This window comes from Manacus candei, unplaced genomic scaffold, assembly GCF_025592945.1.
Source record: "Manacus candei isolate 608988 ecotype Guabito, Panama unplaced genomic scaffold, ASM2559294v1 h1tg000153l, whole genome shotgun sequence".
NCBI classification, from domain to species: domain Eukaryota; kingdom Metazoa; phylum Chordata; class Aves; order Passeriformes; family Pipridae; genus Manacus; species Manacus candei.
In genome coordinates, this window is record NW_026138201.1 from 3,471,285 (window position 1) to 3,493,158 (window position 21,874).

At 40.3% G+C, this 21,874-nt stretch overlaps 1 protein-coding gene across 3 annotated transcripts in view; it reads right to left on the reverse strand.

Moving 5' to 3' along the window:
• The window catches only part of ITPR2 (inositol 1,4,5-trisphosphate receptor type 2), a 241,673-nt gene that overhangs the window by 63,005 nt on the left and 156,794 nt on the right, over positions 1 to 21,874 (reverse strand). For all 3 annotated transcript variants that reach the window (XM_051772364.1, XM_051772363.1, XM_051772362.1), the window contains 8 exons: positions 16,869 to 16,977; positions 15,026 to 15,213; positions 13,158 to 13,341; positions 12,322 to 12,578; positions 11,190 to 11,390; positions 8,863 to 8,973; positions 4,465 to 4,560; positions 3,711 to 3,830 (listed from right to left, as the gene is read on the reverse strand). In XM_051772364.1, coding sequence (XP_051628324.1) covers positions 3,711 to 3,830; positions 4,465 to 4,560; positions 8,863 to 8,973; positions 11,190 to 11,390; positions 12,322 to 12,578; positions 13,158 to 13,341; positions 15,026 to 15,213; positions 16,869 to 16,977 — 1,266 coding nt within the window. The remainder of the gene's footprint in view (positions 1 to 3,710; positions 3,831 to 4,464; positions 4,561 to 8,862; positions 8,974 to 11,189; positions 11,391 to 12,321; positions 12,579 to 13,157; positions 13,342 to 15,025; positions 15,214 to 16,868; positions 16,978 to 21,874) is intronic.

The following is a 21,874-nucleotide window of genomic DNA, read 5'->3' on the forward strand; positions in this document are numbered from 1 at the left end:
GAATTTAAAATTTTTGTACAGTATTACAGTTGGCTCCCTTACTCCCTTCCCATTCACATCCTTCTAGATCAAGGACATGCCTACACAGCTCTGCAGGCAGATGAAAGTGCACCCTTGCCATGCTGCAAGCTGACTAGGAGCTCTGTAAAGTTACTTCACGTTCCTGTGACCCTCATGAATAAAGCCCTGCTGAAAGGTACAGTGGATTAGCTTGGGCTTCATGCCTGGTTTAGACAGTTTGCACCTAGTTGAAAAACACAGAGAAACACTCTAAAGTATTTTCTGTTGACAGAAGCACATATATATACATGCATACAAACTACAGGAGCCTGGGGTTGTAGCCAGTGCCTTATCTTAACTTCACAGCAAATGCAAAGGGATCACGAACCTCACAGAAAGACTGCTAACTCCAATGAAGTATTTTTGAGTTTATAAACTTCTGAAATACTTTGTTGTAAATAAGAGGCAGCAAGCTCAAGGAGTCATCTGAAATGCCAGAGGATTTCTTTAGCCTGTTATAATTTCTTTTTTTCTACCACTTAAAAGCTTGATTCTCCTACAGCAATGCTTCTGCATATAAGAATTAAGTATGAAACTTTTTTTGTGCTACTATGTCAAAAGCTTTTGTAAATCTCTACGTAGACATCACATCAAGATGAAGTCTCTTCACGGACATCCTTACTGGCTTTGCAGAACAAAGTGTGACCTGCTTTAACACGATCTCTTGAAAGGACAGCAGTGAAAATACCATCCCAATTGACTGGGGCTTGAAGAGAAGAGGTGTAAGAGGTGATGGAACTCTCCACAACACCACTGGCATTCACCTGAGACCACTGTAAGAAATGAGCAGTGTCAGGTTCAAGGCTTGGCTCTGAGCATGACATTTGAATTAGACAAAGAAAACATAATCTCCTCCATGAATTTTCAAGAAAATGGTGAACCCTTTCTATCTAGCAATAATAGGCTTATTTATTTCTCCAGGGTGTGACCTCAAGCACCAGCTTGTGTCGCTCCTAGAAGAGCTCCGTCTCGACACAGCCCCTGCCCCAAAGCCAGGCAGCAGAGCAGGGGTGCAGCTGAGGGTAGTTCCTCGTGGACCACTCACTTCTGCTTTCTCTCAGGGGCACTCCCTTCTCCTCTCTGCCCATATAATAGCTAGAACAGGAAAAGTGAGGAGGAGCAGCAGTGTCCAGACAGACTGGGGTCAGTGCAGGGGAAACAGCACAGCTACAGCACGTGGCAGGCTGGAGGAAGATGAAGAAATAAAGGAAAGGAAAGAGAGGACAAAGAAACATGTGGAAGATGTGTGACTACTGGCACGACATGGCTGCTGTGCCACGTCTGTGTGTGTACACCATGTACCACTGCGCACATGCACTTCCATACGTGTGCCTGTGTAGGGGTTGGAGGTTGTAAAGAAGATTTACTAGCAGAAATCTCAGCCTTGCTCATGACATATGTACAACTTTCTATGCACTGTGGGTCAAACATTTACCAGAATGCCTTTTGCTTCTGGTAAAATCAACCACAGGAAAGGCAAGGAAGGATGTAGTGGTGGCAAAAATGCAGAACCCACCATCGCCCCGAAGAGCACAACGACAAAAACTGAAAGTCTGAGCTCCCCAAAATAAACTGTCTGTGTTTGAGGGCTAGAACAGCAAAAAGAGGAACTCTTGGTCTTGATTCTGCTGTTGCAGAGGGACCAAAAAGCTGTAACTAGAGCAAGTGGTCACAAGGAAGCATCAGGAAAGTGACTGAAGAGCCACACTGGTTGTAGAAAAAAAGATAAGTCCAATGAACTGTGAGAGCAAAGAAATAGTATGTAAATCAGGTCAGCTAAGCACCCAGGCACCAAAAAGCCACTGACACAGCAAAGCAGAGGGTGTTTGGAGAGAGAAGCAGCAAAGGAACCCAGCAACAATGGCCTTACTGAGGAGGGACCACGCTCGTATCCTGCCCATCCCAGGGCGAGTGAGAGGGCACACATGGAAAGAGTTTGGGGTCAAAGATCAGCAGGCCTGTGCCAAGAATTCTAACTTTTCATTAGCAGAGGACACAGAAAGGCCCCAAATTGCCTGCCCTTCCGTTGCTTTGTTTTGATATGGGGCTTGACAAGGGTGCAAAGCTATTGTAAACACACGTACTGAGTTACAGAAATGCAAGAAAAAGAAAACAGTCTTTTTTTCTTCTTTTTCTTTTTTTTTTGGTAAAAAGATGAATATTTTTACAGCATACAGAGCCAGTCATGACATTTAATTTTACAGAACAGGAAGGAGCTCAGCAAAGTGCTGTAAAAATATCCACTCTTATGCAACCAAAGTGCCGACTATGGATCAGGAATAGCTGGGGAGTGGCATCATGGACCTCCCCAGCTCCTTGAACACAGACCTAGGGATAGAGAATAATCTACAACTCACCTTGGTAGTGACCTCTTTCATAAAATGACCCCAGCAGTAATTTCAGATATAGTTTTAGGCCTATATTCTACTCCCCCAAACCATATTTTCCATGTCACAGACCCTGTTAAGTCATTTAACACAAACTGTAGGCAGAAAATACCAACATTTCTACTTGTCAGGCTTTTAGATTTTCATTATAAGCATTCAGACAAGCAGTAAATAGCCATGCAAGGTAAGGAGCTACAGATGCTTTCTTAAAATACTGTCATCTTCCATGGGTATCTCATGTACACAGCACAAGAGTAAAACGTGGTCAACCATAAAAACATCAACATAGTAACAATACTTACTTATTCAAATGTGCTACAAGCACATCAGCATAACTCAGTAACTGTTTTTGCATTCCCTGCTTGAAAGAATCATTGCATAATAGTACTGTAGCTATAGATTGCTTTCTTTTCTTTTTTTTTTTTCCATTGAGTATTCAATTCTTAACAACATGTAATAAACACAATGAATATAGAACACTCCCTATATCTCCATCTGTTGATTTCTTCGTACTTAGTAAAAGCACTTCTTAAAAATTTGGCCCTTACGTGAAATACCAAATGCTGTCATTTATGATATAATCAAGAAATATGTGGGTTTTATTTTTTTAATTAAAAAAAATCTTTTCAATACTCTTAACATAACTGAAAGATAAACTATTTTTGACACCAACTGCTCTGAAGAATAAACAGCCCATTAAATAAGAAGCCTCAGTGTACATTCTACCTTTACCAGCAGAGAAGAAAAAGTGATCAGAAAAAGCTTGAGGGCACTACGGCATAATTCTGTAGTGGAAGGAAGGGAATTCTGAAGGAGAAAGCAGTGAAAAGACCCAATTATTCTTATTGCCAAACTAAATCTAAAATAATAGGGATCTTCTTAATTCAAGTTCACTTGGTATCAAAACTGAAGCTACTGTTTAAAATACACCAGTAATGATAACATGATTTATGATCCGATTGATATAAATGAGCTGTTAATGTTAAAAGAAGACAAAGCTAAATGGACAGTAACTGCTTTGCTCTACACTGTTACTTCAAACAAATAGAGCCTACCAAGTCCCACAGAGTACCAAGACACACAGGATGTTCCCTTGAGCAGGGACACCTCTCCAGGTTTAACTTTTATAAATTGCTGGTTTATGTCAACAAGCCCATTGTTACTTCTTTCTTACAAGTAAAATGCATCACTCCACCCATGATAAGATGGAGTTTAACCACGTAGCACTTTTCTAGAACCAGTCACACAACCAATAAAACATACCTGATGGGCCAAAATATAGATATTATGGCCAACATCTTTTGGGGAGATGCCATCATCTCCATTCTCCTCCTCGTGGTCACAGTCGAGGCCTTGGTTATAGGCATTCTTCATCACGTCCACCTGAAACACAAACCCAAGCAGGGGGAGATGAAATCAGTGAAGAAAGGAAAGAAGAAATCCGTGTTTAAACACAGATCTCTCAGTTGCTGCTGTTACAGAGCCAGTTGGGTTGGGAACAATTTCTCCAGATTTCCAACCCATTTAAAATTCCTGGAGACCTGCACAAACATCAGGGTTGTTCCAAAATACAGCCACAAGTGTATTTGTACATTTGTATATATTTGTATATTTGTCCAAATGTTTGTAACTCTCTCTGTCCATGAGACGTATTTAGCATAAATATATTGTATATATTCTATGTCTACACACACTGTTTCACAAACTGTACAAGCCAGTCCCTGCCTGACAAACTGTACTTGGAGGCACTCTACCAGAGTATGATAACTTAGTTAGGAAACAATTACAGAAAAAGTGCTTCAAACGGATAAAAATAATGAAGTCGTAAAGACTGAAATCATGCATGCTTGATCCTTTCAAAGTACTTTTTGTGAATTAGTACCATCCTGATACACTGTGCCACCATACCCTGCCAACACTTTTCAGCTTAGATGCAGATCATTTAAAAAATGTTCTAATGACAGATTTTATTTTTTTTTCAGCCAAAAGATTTATGAATATTCACAAGTTTTCTCACCAGTTCTCTTGGTCTCATGTTGAAAAGGATTCTTTCCGCGTTCTCACTGTCTTGCCTGCTTTCCATAATAGCCAGCAAAAGCTTGGAGGCATTGTTCTGGAGATACAAAACCAAGTTAATGCAAATTTTAAATCTCTTTCATGGATTAATGACCCTCGCATTTGTTTTATTTGAGATTACAAGAACCACTTTTTTTAGTGAATAAGATTTTCAACCACTTGCATCTTTTATTTTACTGACATATTTAATAGCATTTTTTTCCCATTTTAATATCAGTAAGACTGATATTTAGTAAGACTAACTAACCCTGCACTCTATATTGGAAGAAGCATTTTAAACACCAAAAAATATTTGACTTAAATATAGAGCTTTGCTGTAGACTGTGCACAAGAAATGAAATTCCATTTCCTCCCCTTACTGCCCACCTAGCAATTTTTGCCCTGGCTTTCTATTGAAACAAGAATCAACAGAGGTAATTACAAAATGTATCACATGAAAGGTTTCATCAATCAGGCAGGTTTCCTTCCCCTTTGGTTTTTTAAGAAGTCCAACTGGTTATTATTTGAAGGGTTGTAAAATAAACTGTCTTCATACATTCCTGGAATCTTGTTTCACTACCAAATATTCCCGGGGGAGCATAAAAAGACAACCTTCTCTTTGTCAACTGGCTGCTTTTCACCGAGACCTCTCCTAAGGATTGAACAGCAGGGGCTTTAGCAGCAGTAGTCTGGTGGTACCTCAGACTTCAGAGACCTGTCTGTCTTCCAGTTAAATCAGTTTTGAAGAGGAGAGGAAGAGTGGTTTTGGAGGTTTGACTGCTTTCTGGCAGAGCAGGATTGCCTTGGTTGACCTGCCACAGCATCCCATCGTCATCCCCCATTAGAGACTGAGCTGTTGGAACACTTGGAGCAGGCAGCAATCCCAAGGTAACAGGTAGGGGCCAGGAAAACTCCCAACCCACCACAGAACTTCATTCTCAGCTGTTTATTGCCATAAATCAGCAATTAAAACCGAAATTTCTCTCAGCAAGAGACAATTAGCACAGGCAGTTTCAGAGGGAAAGGGTTCAGCTGCTTTTGGGACTGAGGCAAGAAGGAAGATGTTGTTCTCCACATGTTCAAGCAATTGTGTTTTAAGCAGCCTTTGTATATCCAAATTTTGACAGCAGAGATGAAAACATGGAGCACTAACATACCAATCACACAGGTTGTAATCCCCAGGGAAACCCAGCCAAATTTGTCCAACTCATAAGCACTTTGTAAATTACAATTTGAGTACTGTACTGCAGAAACACACTGGTTTCATACATAAAAGCCCACAGAGTTTCTTCTTAGTGGGCACAGAATCACAAAGCCCAAATGGAGGGAAAGGACAGAATTTTGATTAAGACTCCTAACAGGAAGCTGCTCTGAAGAGCAGGATGGTTTCTTTTCTGCTGCAGTCTTGGTGACCAAGTCACTTGTGGTAGCACTGGTGGGATCTCAAACTGAGGAGGAGGGAAGGGAACATGACAGGTACCAGACAGCTCGAGAAGGAAGGGAAGGAAACAGTCTGCTCCCTTATGGGTGAGGAGGACTTAGAAGCTATTTCCCAGTGCAGACAACGCTGGGGGCAAAGAGAAGCCTTCTGCAGCTTCCACAAAATGAAGAAAGGCAGAGGATGGGTAGGGCTTTGTGTTATCAACACCCAGCTTCTTGCTACTGACTCAGCAAAAGTGACAATGCCATGGCCTAGAATTACAGCAGGCAGGCACATCCTGCAGGATTTTTCTCTCAGATCACTTGACATTGAGATGGTCATTTGACTACTTATTCCTCCTTTTCTGCATGCTTTGAGACCCCAGGATCTGATTTCCAATCCCAGATATCAATGAGGAAAAGAGGTCCATTGCTTGGAAAGTACAGTACAACGTTCTTCATAACACATTGGTGAAAAATCACTTTCCAGGGGTGCTATAAACAGTGCAGCCCAAAGCACTTCTGGCCTTCATTTCTCTTCACCTGGGTTGCCATCTCATCTCCTCATAAAAATGATGGAAAAAATAAATTAATGAGTGAAGCAACTAGATACCCCAGAATAAATTGCTATGAGAAAAAACAAGAAGACACTTGTATTAGACTGTTTACCCTTAGACTGACAATGTCTCTTCATCTTGTCACTATACAGAGTGGCAGATATTGAGGTCATACTGAAATAAGGAAGGCCAGGGTGTCATACTCAAAATAAAAAGAGGCAGAATGGAACATTGGCCATCTGTGCATCAGTGAATACTGTCTACCCTGCTCACTCAATGCGTCCACTGGAAAATATAATCCCATGAAGATGCAATTAAATACCACATCAAAAACTATGTGCAAAACAGGTTAAACTAAGATGGGATGGGAAAATTTAATTCTGCATTGCCTTTGCTCTGGTTGGGGGTGTATAAGTTCAACATACAACGTTCCCTGGAAACAGTGTCTGAGCTTGTTTGATGGTGTAAATATATGGGCCTATGTACTTCAAATTCTGTATTTTCACTGCAAAATTTATGCATTTGCAACTTCAAAGTTGCCTATGAACACTGACAGAGAGTCAGTGTTAAACATTACTTGGTAAATTCAGTGCTTTATTATTTCAGTGTGTTGCCACTCAAAATCAAAACCAGCAACTTCTTGATTTGGATCTAATTTCTTGAGAAAATCTCATCTGGCCCAGCAATGTGCCCAGTTCTGAACTCCACAGGATAAGGATGATATGGATTTAATGGAACAAGTCCAGCAAAAAGCCTTAAAGATGATTAAGGGAATGGAGCATTTTTTCACATAAGGAGCTAGTGAGAGTGTAGCTGTTCAGCCTCGAGTAGAAAGGGCTTAGAGGGATCTTATCAATGCATAAATACCTAATGGGAGGGAATGTAGAACAGGGAACCAAACCTATCTCAGTGATGCCCAGTGAGAGAGCAAGAGATAAAATAAAACCCCCATGAAATTCTGTCTAAACACAAGAAAATACAGTGAGAGTGATCACACGCTGGAATAGGTTGCCCACATGGGTTGTGGAGTCTCCAGCTGGGGAGATATTCAACTGGACACAGGCCTGGAAAACCTGCTCTAGGCTGACCCTGCTTGAGCAGGGAGGTTGGACAAGATGACCTCAAGATGTCCCTTCTAAGCCAAATGACTCTGTGATTCTGTAAAATCAGAATCATTTTCACAGTTTGAACCTCTGGTGTCATTCAGCACAATTTTTGCTATTTAAATAACTGGAGTAAGGCACAGACAAGTCTCCTATGAAAGAGCCATCCTTGCAGTGATGTCCCTGAACTCCATTTTTGGTTACTACACAGAAAAGATGTTCTACAAGCACTTGGTAGCTTCATGATGATGGCAAATCAAAATGGCACTGGAGTGAATGCAGCTAGATCTTTACAGAACCTGAAATTTGGACTTCAAAAGAACTGTCTGCATGTTCAAAGTTAAATGTCTGCTTAAATATTTTGCTTGAGGGGGGCCTGAATTACATTGTCATTCAGAAATGTAATTACAGTTATTAAAATCATATGTAAAGCACTGTTGATTCAGTGTTTCATAGTACAGGATATATAGCTATATTGATTATTTTATTAGACATCCATAATGTTGCCAATATGATGCAATGCAGCTACCACAAAGTATTTGCTAGTTTGGGGAGGAAACAGACCATCTGCAATGGAAAGACTTAATTTGGAAGGCAAGAAAAAGCAAAACCCAGGGCTCCTCCTGGACAAATTCTCCCCTACTTGACAGACAGTACAGTTGCAGGGCTCCCCTCTGCACGGCAGGAGAAACTTATCTATGAGCCTATCCAACTCTCACAGAATACAGAACAAAATCACATTACAAGCCCTCCTGCTCTAGTCTTTGCCCTCACACTCTACGCTTTGTGTCTCCCCTCAGAGGACACTGAGAAGGGAAATAAAATACAGTTTACTTGAACCTTGTATTTGACACTAAAGGTCATCTGAAGTATTATTCTTTTTTCACAACGTCTCCTTCTCAAGTAATTTTAAGAGTTCAGTATACAGAGAGAATGCCAAAATTGTTACATGCCTCTTCAGTGCTGCGTATACCAATCCAGCAAGATTTTACTTCCACAGTACAGAATTTTCATGTCGTGCCTGTTTGATAGGATTTTTTTTTTTTTAAAGAGCTCAGGGCATACTCCCAAACACAGCAGTGGGTCAAAAGGCCTGTGGTAGAGGGTCTGATAAGGACTCAGAAGCTGAGCTGAATTAATTTGCAATGTATTTTTTTTTCCAAAGGCTGCTGAGTATACTATGCTACGGTAAGATTAAGTAAATGTCAGGTTGCCTACAGCTCTCACATAGGTATGTCTTCAATTCTGAAATTCAAATAAACAAATTTACATATACTGTACCTTCAGCTGAAGCACCAAGTCCATGCAGTATTTGCCAAGAGGGTTTATGTCATTCAAGATGAGTGCAATTATAATATCAATCCCATTAGACTCATGGGTGGCTATGCATGTCTGCAAAAAAAGAGAAGGGAATGGGGCAGGGGCAGGAGAGAGGGAGGGAAGAAGGGGTACAAAGAGGGAGACAGGATAACAGGAGGGAGGAAATATGCACATCAACAAATTTTTAAAAGAAGGACGCAGAACTTGAAAGACCTTGCAACAACAGTGAACCTTTCAGCCAAAGCAGAGCATCCTAAAAACATGCCACAAGAGCTGCTGGGGGAGGCTTGTGTAGTACAGAACTGACCCCAACACTGCCAGCAGAGGAACACACAACTGGAATAGTGGTGGTGCAGGTTAAAATATGCTCCCAGTAAATCATGCAGGGCTTGGCACCAAGTGGTACAAGTTACAGACAGCAGGAGCACTGCCAGATGCTGCTGAACACATGTGCCAGACTCGGACATAAAAGACATGCTCAGCTGTACAACCAAATCTGCACATCCAAATGCTTAATTTGCAGTCAGCAACCAGTTCTAATACCACTCTTACAGTATGAATTGTTTGCAGAGACTAAGGTTCTCTCTTCTGCATAGAAGGGCATTTCACAAAACCATAGAATGGTTTGAGTTGGAAGGGACCTTAAAGATAATCCAGTTCCAACCCCCTGCTGTGGGCAGGGACACCTTCCACTAGCCCAGGTTGCTCAGAGCCCCATCCAGCCTGGCCTTGGACACTTCCAGGGGTGGGGCAGCCACAGCTTCTCTGGGAAACCTGTGCCAGGGCCTCATCACCCTCACAGAAAGGATTTTTTTCCAAATGTCTAACCTAAAACTACTCCCTGTCAGTTTGAATCCATTCCTCCTTGTCCTGTCACTACATGCTCTTGTAAAAAGTCCCTCTCCATCTTTCTTGATAGACATGGAATTCTGGATGTGGAATTCAAAACTGTACTTCACAGATGCCTTTACAGCTGGAGTCCTGGACCTTCTAGGTGTTGTAAGTGTCAGTTATACAAAAGCCTGTGGTGCTTTTTCCTTCTAGCAGGTTTATGGACAATAGGAAAGAAGAAGGTTTCCAGGAAGACAGAGAGAGGGAAAAAATGAAAATGAGAGTGTTGAGCATTTGCCTCTGAAATACACTGAATTAGACTTGTAGTTGGTGTGAACAAGCATAACTCAAATCCTGAGTGACTTCCAGCAGGTAGGTCTAAGTAATGAAGGGTAACTAATCATTCCCTTCCACTATCAGTGTTCCTCCAGTGCTCCCTAAGTAAATTTGTTGGAGACCATGTTAATTTGTAACAGGTTTTTTTTTCATCTCCAGTCCTGCAGCTATTCTTTTTTTACAGTTGTTTTTCCCATTCATAAGTGGATTGAATCTAACTGTTCAAAATTCAGTCCACTAAAGGATTTTTGTTTGTTTGCTTTTAAAGTATTAAGTAAATGCAGTTGATTACCAGCAAAGGCAATAGCAGCAATTTATATTTCATTTGTGCACATTAATGAAGAAGCATTAATATTGCATGTATTTCTTCAGCTATTCCTACTATAAAGAAGAGATTGCTTCTGTAATTTGCCCACTGCAATTTTCCAATTGATAATCCATAGTAAAAATTCTGCAATTTCAACCAGTGTTACAACTTTACTGCAGTTCTCTTCAGATCAAAGCATATAACCACATTCTTTACATCTCCATACTTCTTCAGCACAGCACTAAAGAGACCATTACCAAAAGTCACACCTTTATGACTTAAAGCACTGGAGTGAACAAGGCAGAGATGAGCAGAAGCCTGGTCTTTAGTTTCATCCATTTCACTACTGACATCATAATTAAAGATGCTGCTAGATAGTATAGCAGGATGAGAAGTTAAACTTTGTGGCAGATATGTGAAATAAGGAAAGTAAACGTTAGCAACCCATATAAACACCAGCAAGGGCAAAATGTTTGAAAATTAAGAAAACAAGACTGTGTTTGCAATGCACTTCCACAGCTGTGACTCCTAATCCAGTCTCACAAAGTGAGGTTTAAGCCACAGACACAACATTAAGCTCTCTCCAAAAGAACTGGTAATCCTCAATGGAAGTAGATATACCACAGGAAGAGTCTGTTTTGAGTTCTGACTTAAAAGGTTCACTCAGGCCTTATGAAAGCTTGTGTGTTAAGCCCAGTCACAGCAGTTGGAAGTGAATTTATGTTATTAGCAACACTGAAATATTTATGACAAGCACCCAGACACCACACATTCAGGTACACTCTTCTGCATCCAGGAGTTATTTGAGCCCTACCTGGTTTTCATGGCATGGACCTTGGCAATACTCAGTAAGGCTTTCCAGTGTCTGGTTGACAAGAGCCACATTCCTCTCATTGATGTAAAGCCCCAACAAGCCCAGCCCACCTGTTGTGCTTCCGCAGATGCAGTCCAGAAACTGAAGGGTCTCACAAACGAGGTTGTAATTTGTTTTATTGTTTTGATGTCTTAAAAAATTCTGGTGGATGGAGAAAATGAATATACACCAAAAAAAAAAAAAAAGAGAGAGAGAGAGAGTCAAGTCAAACACAGTCTTTTTTCCCATGAAAACATGAAAAGGTACTATTTATATATACAATTTATACAAATTATGACCACTGTACATCAGGTACTGAAGTACAGCACACTACAGAAAATATATTAGGACCTAGTGCAGCAGGTGAGAAATTAAAAGCTGATTAAAACAGCAGAGCAAAGAGGGCTTAGGAAAGTGAGCTTTGCAAACATCTGCACTGGCCTTAAATGTCTTATATATGTCCTGCACACCTGCCTCCACCCATCTATTACACCCCTGCTCTGGGAAGCTCATTCCCACAGCTGAGCAGGTCTCATAGCACATCACAGCCACTCCTTGGCTGTGCCAGCCCAGAACTGCAGCTCAGCTCAAACCACCCCCAAAACTGCTCTAAGGGAGGCTCCTGGACACTGGGAATAATTGTAGAAAATTCATTTTGCAAAAGTTGCTATGGGGACAGTAATTTCTACCAAGAGAACTGATATAGGAGGGACACACATCTCAAAGCCTTCAATCATAACACCTTGGGAACAGAGCAGTTCCCAAACACTACCCAGAAAGTTCTTGTGGTCTTCAGGTCCGTGGTAAGTGATCCACCATTTGTGCACAGAAACCTGACTAGCAGGGTCACTCAGACACTTCTCAGTTCCATGTGGCTACACTGCAGTCCCCAAGCAATTCTGAGGACATAAACATGAACTCAACTAAGGTGGGTCTTGAAAAGGGTTATTTTAACCTTGGACCAAAAGAAGAACAACATTTTAGACAGCCCTATTCTGTAACAGCAGCCAGGCACAAGGGTGTTTTTTCTTCCCTTTTGAAGCTGCAGTCCCTATAAATACTTCATTTGCAGCTCAGCTCAAAACCACTTTACCTGGAGCTCTCGGTTGTGGTTCTCACACAGCAGCTGAAGAAACCTCAGTATTGGCTGCATGATTGCAATGGCAGGGCTCATGATTGCTTCTTCTGTGGACTTCTCTTCTGCATTTGCAGCATCTGTTCCTGAGCCCATGAGATCTATTTCTGGGTCCATTTCTCTCCTATACACAGAGTAAGCCTTGGATGTTGCAGAAGATGCCTCTGTTAACTGTCCTTTCATACCCTCTTTCAGATGCAGGGTTGAATCCTTAACTGAAAAGAAGATGATTTTCCTTCATTTTTGAAACTCTTTCTCCTCATTTGATTAAACAATAAGAAAACAATAATAATGAATGCAACTTTTTCTTGGTTGGTGCCTAACTTTTCGAAGACCTCTAGGCAACTTACAAAGAATATCAAAGCAACATTCATGCAGGGATAGCATGTTCCAAATAAACCACAAACCAGAGTGAAACAGAACATTAACACAAAAAGCCCTACTATTTCTCTCCCATATACAATAAATGATGAGAACAATGGAAAGACCACAGGGTGGGAAATCAGTTCCTGTGCTTGCTCTTGTGAAATAGCCCCATTAGCAGCAGCCTCTACTTCTGTTTCTCTAAAAATATGGTTCTATATCTTTTATTGATGCGAACTGGCACAGCTTCACTGATTCCATCAAAGCTAATTCCTTGTAGCCAGCCTGGGGTGGACTATAATTCAGAGAAAGCAGACAAAAGATGCAAATTAGCAATGGTTAATATTGAGGCTTATTGATCATCTCAACACAGCGGTGCAGTTCCAATATAAAGTGCACTTCTCCCCTCTTTCACAGGAGTGCCTCCTTACCTCTCTTTTTGGGAACAGATATGGTGAGGTCACTGTCATCCTCTTTCTTTTTGCTCCCCAGATCAATAGTGTTCACTGTCACTGTTGATCTGATCTCCTGCTGAGCAGCTTTCATGCGGTCATACAGCACCTTAAAGAATTTCTCTGACTTCTTTTGCTCCTTCAGTTGCTGGTAGGTTGAATACTGCAAAAAAAAAAAAAAAGTTCAGATATCAATCTCCTAAGGAAGAAGAAATACAAAAATACACTATTTTTTGGCAAAACAAATGATGAGTAATTAATTCACTTATATAAAACAAATGTTGGCCACCAGTTCTTTCACGAAGTGATATGCAAGGTTGGTAACAAAGATTGATGATAATGTTTCAGAATTTGGGTAAAACGGTGAACAGTGCTATTTGCAATCTTTAAAATGTCACAATATTACACTTGAAGTTAAATTATTTTGTGACACTCTCCATTTCTGCAGCTTACTAGAGTAATAATATTCCATCTACAAATAACAGTGAAAAGTAACTGTTATTATGCAACAAGAGGAAACATGGAACATCTAAGATGTAATATTATAACTTGGACTATATTAATTTTTTGTGCTACACATAGAGTTTAATACTAAATAGTTAATATTTTAGGTTACAGTCCCTTAGTATTACTGTCAAGCAGTCTGAGTAACATTTGCAGCATTTTACAAACTGTCTCCCAAAGTAAAAGCTTTTTATGGCCCCTAACAATTCATTTTAGAAAGGTGGGAAAAAAAATCTCATTTCTTTATCATTTTCTGGACACTCTATAAGGGTCACAGATCATATTATCTTTTTACAGAATAAAGATACAAAATGGGATTCCTCCCACAGGCAATGATGAGAGCTGGAGAAATGCAGGAAATGGTTCATGGCAACTCTCCTCTCTTCTGATAACTCTGCTGGTCATGGTCAAGGATAAATAATCATAGAATCATGGAATGGTTTGGGCTGGAAGGGACCTTAAAGACCATCCAGTTTCAACCCCCTGCCATGGGCAGGGACACCTTCCACTAGCCCAGGTTGCTTTGCTCAGAGCCCCATCCAACCTGGCCTTGGACACTTCAGGGATGGGGCAGCCACAGCTTCTCTGGGCAACCTGTGCCAGGGCCTCACCACCCTCACAGGGAAGAATTTCTCCCTAATATCCCATCTAAACCTGCTCTCTGTCAGTTTGAAGCAATTCCCCCTTGTCCTGTCACTCCAGGTCCTTGGAAATAGTCTCCCTCCATATTTCCTGTAGGACTCCCTTCAGATCCTGGAAGGCCCCAGAGTCACCCCAAGGTCACCCCAAAGCCTTTTCTTTTCCAGGTTGAATAATCCAAACCCTCCCAGCCCTTCATCATCTCAATTCTCCCTCTTTCTTCAATCATCTTATTTGGCGAAAGTTGAGTTGAGGGACACAATTCACAAAAAACAAGAATCCATAGTTTAAAGCAGTTTTTTTCTATGGAATGGGATACCGCTTTTCTCAAATGATCAGTTTTGCTCTCTTTGGAGATTTTGATAAATGTCCCTGAAGGTTTCCAGAAAATATTTTTATTGCCATTATATACTTAAAAGCACTGTTATTTTTAATTTTACAAAGAGTGATATAAAATAAATTGAGGCAATGCTTACATGGTAAAAACCAGATTAAAAGAAGCACACAGAAAGGGACAGCTGAAAAACATTTTCTTCTATTGAAGAGTCTACACTACAAGATATTGCATAGCAATAGGGCATATTTACCTTTGTATTACAGTGACAAACTTTTCACAGAACTCACAGCAGAAAGGTTCTTTCTATTTGTCGCCAGGCTACGTGCTTCTGAAAATCAATATGTGAATAAGGATATTAAATAAGTACCTGTGTTTGCGTATTTCCACCTTCAAGCAACGCAATGCCAAGCAAAATGCCTTCTGAGAAAATCCTGTCATTCCTGGTGTTTACTATGACATCTATAACCAGTTCCGAGGCACCTTCTTTATCCAGAAGGCACTGAATATCAAACATGGTCACCCCAGATTTATCCGAGTCTTGTCCCGAAAATCCACCTGCAAATTAGACAAAGACATCCCATTCATGATGGTTTCACACATGGGCACAGAAGGGTATCTATTAGTAGTAATAATGCACACAATAGCAATGTCATAAATTTCATTTTGAAATTCTCTTTCAGGTAAAATTCCCCCTGATAAAAAATCGAAGATTTTTGTATGAAACTGCAATGTTGGGCTCTAAGAATAAGCAATAAAACAAGTCCCCAAACCATTGTTCTTTCATGATATTCAGACAATAAGGAAGTTGGAAATGACACCATTTTGTTCACCAAAGCCCTTTTTTAATTCCACTGCTGCACACACCCAACTGTGAGTATGGGCAGTGCTCTGAGACCACTTTTAAATCTGCTCTTCCATCTCAGACCTAATCTACACAAAGATTGTGTCCTGCTAAATCCACTCTGGTTATGGGTATGACCTTCTAGCCAAGTGCTGCTGCCAACAAAACTCCTAAATCATTAACGTCATGATGACGTTCTTTAAGAACAGAGACCTGAGTTAATCCAAGGTAAAGGAGTGGGTTGAAGAAATCTTGCTGAATTGCATTAGCTCATTAAATCAACCATCTTTTATTATAACAGATTATCATCTTTCCTGCTATACTTCCTTCTATAAAGATATAACTGTGTCCACCTCATTAGGAAAAATACAGTACTGTTTTAATCAGTCAGTACTATTTTGATTAATCTGATTAAAATTGTGTAGGCTTTGTTTGTGATGAAGCCATACACACAACTTTTAAAGACAGAACTAAAAAGAAAAAAAAAAAAGTAAATCAAGTAAATCTTTACTCTCCTGTTTGTTAGGGAGCAAAATTTGGTGTGCAGGATATCAAAACTAAACACTTCCAGTGTCTACACTGAAATAGCCACAGAGGAACAGTTAGGTAACATTTGGAAATGCCCACAAATCTGGGTATGCCTTTAATATATGCTGAAAATGCAATGACAAGTATTTTGACCTGGCTCTGTACCCAACTTCTGTCTCTTTTCCCATGACATGCATTATTTTGGGTTTTCTTAGAAACCATCCTATAGTAACTTCCTGTGGCTTCTATAACAACAATGCAAAAAAATTAGGTTATAATGGCCCTACAGAGACCATCTGCTCAAACTTCCTGCTCAAGGTAATTAGAGCAGGTTCATCAGAGTCTTGTCCAGTTGTAACAAGAACTGACACATCCTACAGCTTCTCAGGGAGATCTGTTCCATTGTCCAACCAGTGTTTTTGCAAGAAGCTTTTCCTTATACCTTTTTTTTTCATATATCAATAAAGGGTCTAGAAGTGTAAAAAAAAAATGTTAAGCTTCCAGAAACAGCAACATCTTTATTTAAATGTTTTGTGCTTTGCTGAATTTCTGAATGGTGATTTACTGGTACCTACTTTGGTACCTCCAAACGTCCTGTGATCCTTGTGGGTCCCTCCCACCTCAGCATATTCTGTGATTCTATGAAATGCACAGGAGCCATCTGAGACAAGTGCATGCAACTTAAAAATAGAAAAAGTCTGCTACTACCTCTCTTCTAACTAATCATAGAACATGTTTGTATTTATTTACCAACTGAATCACTGGAGCACTTCCAATGTGCCTATTAGAAAAAAATGATGCTGCTAATTTTGTTCTCTTGAAATGATCTGTGTTGATTTACCTCCCACTTGTGCAGTTTTGCTGTAGCTGGCAGACAGGGGCCCATTCATACCACTTCCATATTCCCCTTTAAAGTAGCGATACAGGAGTATTTTCCTTAAAGTGTTGCCCTTTAAGAGAAAGATAAAAATAGAAGAAATGAGAGTTGTGGCCAATTTCCTTTGTTTGAAAAGCAAGTTGTTTAACATAGATACATAATTTATTAGGTCTTTCCATTATAATTAGGAAGCACACAAATAGTAAATTTGTCCAGAAAACAAACATCTAATGGTCTTACCTAACAAATCCCATGGGAAGAATTCTAAAATAGTGTTGTATAAACTTTTATTTTATGTTTCTTTTAAACTTATAGATTACAAATAAAATACCTCAACCTCAATAATTCTGACTGGCTATCTGTAAGATGTGTATATTGAAACAAGTTCCATAAATAGCCAACACTCTGCAGTCATTGTGTCTATGCCCTATGCTGCCATGGCAGTACTTTCTTCCTATTTTCTGCAGCTCAGTAGTATCACTCCCTTTTCTCCGATCTCAGATAATCCAGCTGATTGTCTGAAAGAAGCCACATCACATGAAATATTTAAACAGATATGTGACATTTGATAGAACAGTTTAAAAAGCATTCTCTGTATTTCCTTGTTCCTTGACTTCCAAAACCACAACCAGTCAAAATTTGCATGCAGCTCTCTGAAGATCTTCCCTTTCATTTCGCTTAATCCAACATGTCTTGTGTTGCAGAACATAAGAGTCAGAGGTACCAATTACTTGGCATTTTTATTTTGCCTTCAGTCTCTTGGGAACACCTTCAGTCAACACTCAGCTTTACAGAGGCAGGAGGTGACACAACAACTGTAGGCATATCTGTAACCTAAGATTTTATACAGAAAAGAGTACACAAGGCCTCCAATGATCACCACAGAAGTTGGTAATTTGAACAGCTTGGTAGTAAAATGGAACAACTTTTTCCTTACTTTTACTAAACTAATGGTTTTAATGAAAGAAAAGAATGTAAAAAACACTGCATCAGAAGCACTCCCACTTCTCTGTTAACTTAACAGTATTTCCAAGAGCCCCAGTGGGGATTCACTGCTTCACTGACCTCAAAGACAATGGGTTTGTCCACCTCAAACAAGTGCCAAAATGCAGGATTTTGTGTGCCACCTGACAACACAAACCAGCCATTCCTTCCTAGTTCTCACAATGTGATGTTTTAATTTGTTAATAGTCTGTACAGATTTCCCTCAAACAGCTAAGAAAAGTACAAGGCCTATGTTAAAATATCAAAAGCTATAAATACAATGGGCTGCAAGAAAAATAAGAAGTGTCACCTACACATCTGTAGTGCAGTGCCAGGGAATTTATTAGGTGGATTTTCCAGGTGAGCTTTAGCCAGTGTGCTCTACACTACAGAGGGAGGCGAGGATTCAGAAGTCTCTGAGGAGCTCACACAGAGACAGATTCCTTCCCAGCCTGGTTTATGGTGGGGTTTAACCCTGCATGCGTGGACAGGGTAGGCTAACCAAGCTCATAAGCAATTCTGACATTGCAAAGAGCACCAGCTCCTCCTGCTCAACATCATGTCTCCAGCTGTGACCAAAATCCAGTGTCTTACAGGACAGTGAACCTCATTTTCCTTGCGTCCTGAAGAAGACCAATGTATTATTGAGGGGAAAAAAGTTCTCACTGGAACCAATAAACATGGACTAAGAAGCAGGATAAAGTCCCTTTTCAAGCTTTCTCAGCTGCATATATCCAGAATTATAAAACTGTATCACACAAATGGAATCACAGAGCAAAAACCCTTTCTAAGTCCAGACTAGGGCCTGATCCAGAATGGGCACTGCCTTGAGACAAGATCTTTTCATCAGAAAGGCTGGCACTTGCCATACCACCTGATCAGCCACTCAGTTTGAGTCAACATCCTCAACGAGTAATCTTTGCAGTCTGTGGATGACTAATGGTAAATTATAGAAACAGTCACAGTGCAGTCATGGGAAGAAACACCAAAAGCCATCTATATATAGTTAAGAATACTACCTGTGGTCACAAGCTTTTATTTTTCAATCAAAACAGCCTTTATTTTATCCAGAAGAGAGTTTAAGACCACGAAAAAGCTTTTGACTAATAAACTGAATGATTTAGCACTGGGGTCTGATTGCTTGGAAGTGAGTAACTGAGCACATCTCAGCTCTTACTGCCTCATTACCTTCAGAGACATCAGGAGGAGCAGGAATATGAAGATGTTTTTCCATCTGCAATGGGAAGGGGAATCCTGCTTCCCCTATTACCAAACTAAGGCACAGACTTGTTCCAAGAAGCAAGCCTTAATTATTAGGATTCCTGCTCTCTCTCACTCCTTCTCTCAACCTCCCATAAACTCAGACAACAGTCACAGTTCCAGAAGCCAAAGTGTCAAGAGTCAAGGACGCCGTGCTTGCAAAGCAGAGATGTGGTGGCACCTCTGCTTTGGCTGACAGCTGTGCCAAAGACGCGCCCTCGGGCTCAGCCCACACACTTGCAAACTCAGAATCTTCCTCCCCTTTGTGATGACCATATGACTTCCATGAGCCTTGTGAAATCAGCTGCCACTACAAAGAGCAGAAAAGACCAGCAACGCAACCCGGGGCTGAGAAATGCACAGAAAAAATGCTCCAGGAATGTATCTCAGCAGCACCCGTCACCTCCTGCGTGCAACTGTGTGAGGCACCATGCTAGAAAAAGATGGAAAGACCCTGCTTCCCACAAAAGTGCTGATCCTGCTGGCAGAGGTGTCTGGGTATGCTTTTATGGGAATGCCAAAAAACGCATCTAGAAGAGCCTATCATGCGGACGAGACAAACTGCTGCCAGGGTGAGCGAGACAGCCACGCCATTGATGTCCTTGTGAACTTAGCCTAGCCACAAAATTAATATTGCCCAAAAGCAAATGATCCCAGCAGCAGCATGAATAAGCAGTTTGCAGCAGCTATTATTGATAACCACGTTACTAAAGCAGAGGCCAGAAATAAAAGCACACTGGGCAGGGCAGTGCTGTCTTCCCCCACTACATTTCCACGCGTGGCAGAAGTCTCAGCCTTCCAAGCTGAATCCCTCCCCTGCTGGCTACAATACACTTTCTTTTATACCTCTTATTAGGGTATGGAAGTGGCATGTAAACATCACTCAGCTGACTGCAAGCCTTCTATAATGGCTAGAACATTGTATAGCTTTGGGAAAAAACACAATGAAACATAACAGTCTTATTGTTACTGATGAATACCACTGCATTGTCCCTAACAAAAACTAGGGTAAAGACTGAGGGCACAAGAAAGCAACAACTGGATATTGTTGTTGCAGTTTTAAATAGCTAGGGATTGACAGACAAAAGTTTCCAATAGGGAATAATTATTCCAATAGGAACACGTAGACACAAACAAATTATGTTTTCTCAGTCCGTATTTTATTATACTCATTGGTCTCTAAACTTGATTTAAATGCCTTAATACAATGGTTTGTTCACTTTACTTCTCTGAGCCTGCAAAAGGCTGGTTCCACATAAGGATGGGCTGTTCTGTGCCAGGAAGGAATGGCTGAGAGAGATACCTAAGGCTTATTGTGGATACCTGCATCAGCACCAGCTCACTGTATTACACTGCTAAAAATTATCTGTTCTCTTAAATAATTCTGCACTCTTCTTAAGGAATTGGAATTCTATTTATGATGTTCTGAAGGCTGAACTAGAGGATCTGGTGATCTCTTCTGGTTCTCACTCTACATGAAAATAATGAAATGTTCAGATTACCAGTGATAACACATAAAAGGCAGCTACATCCAACAGGCATTTCTGTGATACAATGGATGATGTTGTGAGTGTATTTCAGTATAAATTCAGGAAGATACATGAAGATTAGGCATGTTAAATCTTTACATGCAGATAATTTGCAGCCACATATAAAAGAGGAACTGTCGGGGATCTCTGGTCTACTAATACAGATTTTCAGAAAGCATGGAACAGATACAAAATGGCAGAGAACTGGGAGAAATCTCACGTGCAATGCTACTTTTCTAAAAGTGCATGGGAGTACTTTTTACACTTCTTACTGATATCCAACCGTCTGCAGTGAGTTTGATATGAACTCTGGGGAAAACAAATGGCTAATTTTGCATTCCATTAACAGAAAATTAAAGGAAGCTCCTATAAACTGATGGCAGTTTTAATACTGGCATCATGTTGCAATAATTGCCTCAATACAGGTTTACAAAAACAGACCTTCTGAAACTTCTGAAGATTATCTTCTGCTTTTGCTAATAATGAAAATATCATTCTGGTAAAGTTTGATAAACTGTGCAGTGTGACATAATCCTGTCAGGCAAAATTTTTGATTAAGTAAGCCCACAAGGATAGTTATCAAATGGCTTAACAAGTAAAAGATTGACAGAATTTAGTGTGCAATTTAAAGCAAGAAATCATAAACAAGTGCATAGGCTTCTAATAGGCAACCTCACAAAGTATTTATTGTCTGCCTGGGGTTTTTCCAATTAAATAAAAGAATACAGAAAATAATTATTAATAGTGTTTAGAAAGGACACCAAAAAAAAGGGAGGGGGGGGAATGGGGTGGTGAGGTCAAGTCACTGGTAACAAGTTAGGCATCATTCATTATACTGACTAGATGCAAACAAAATGAGCCTCATCATGTCCAAACCCCTGTATGTCTTAATAACAATAAAATGCAGAACACCAAAAAATGCAGGATTCTGTTCTAGAAGGCCATGACTTTGGGGAAGAATGAAAGGTCTTGGAGCAAAAAAAAAAAAGACAACTCCCAAAATCCCACGATTCTGTGAATGAGAACAAGAGCAATTATGTAGGATTTGTGAGACTATTTTACTTCTCCACACGCAGGGGCACGTTACTGCAGGAATATCACACCACAAGTTGGTGTCCACAACTCAAGAAGTATGCTGACAAATTGGATTAGGCTTGGAGAAGCTCCATGAGAGTGATTAGGGAACAAAACATACCT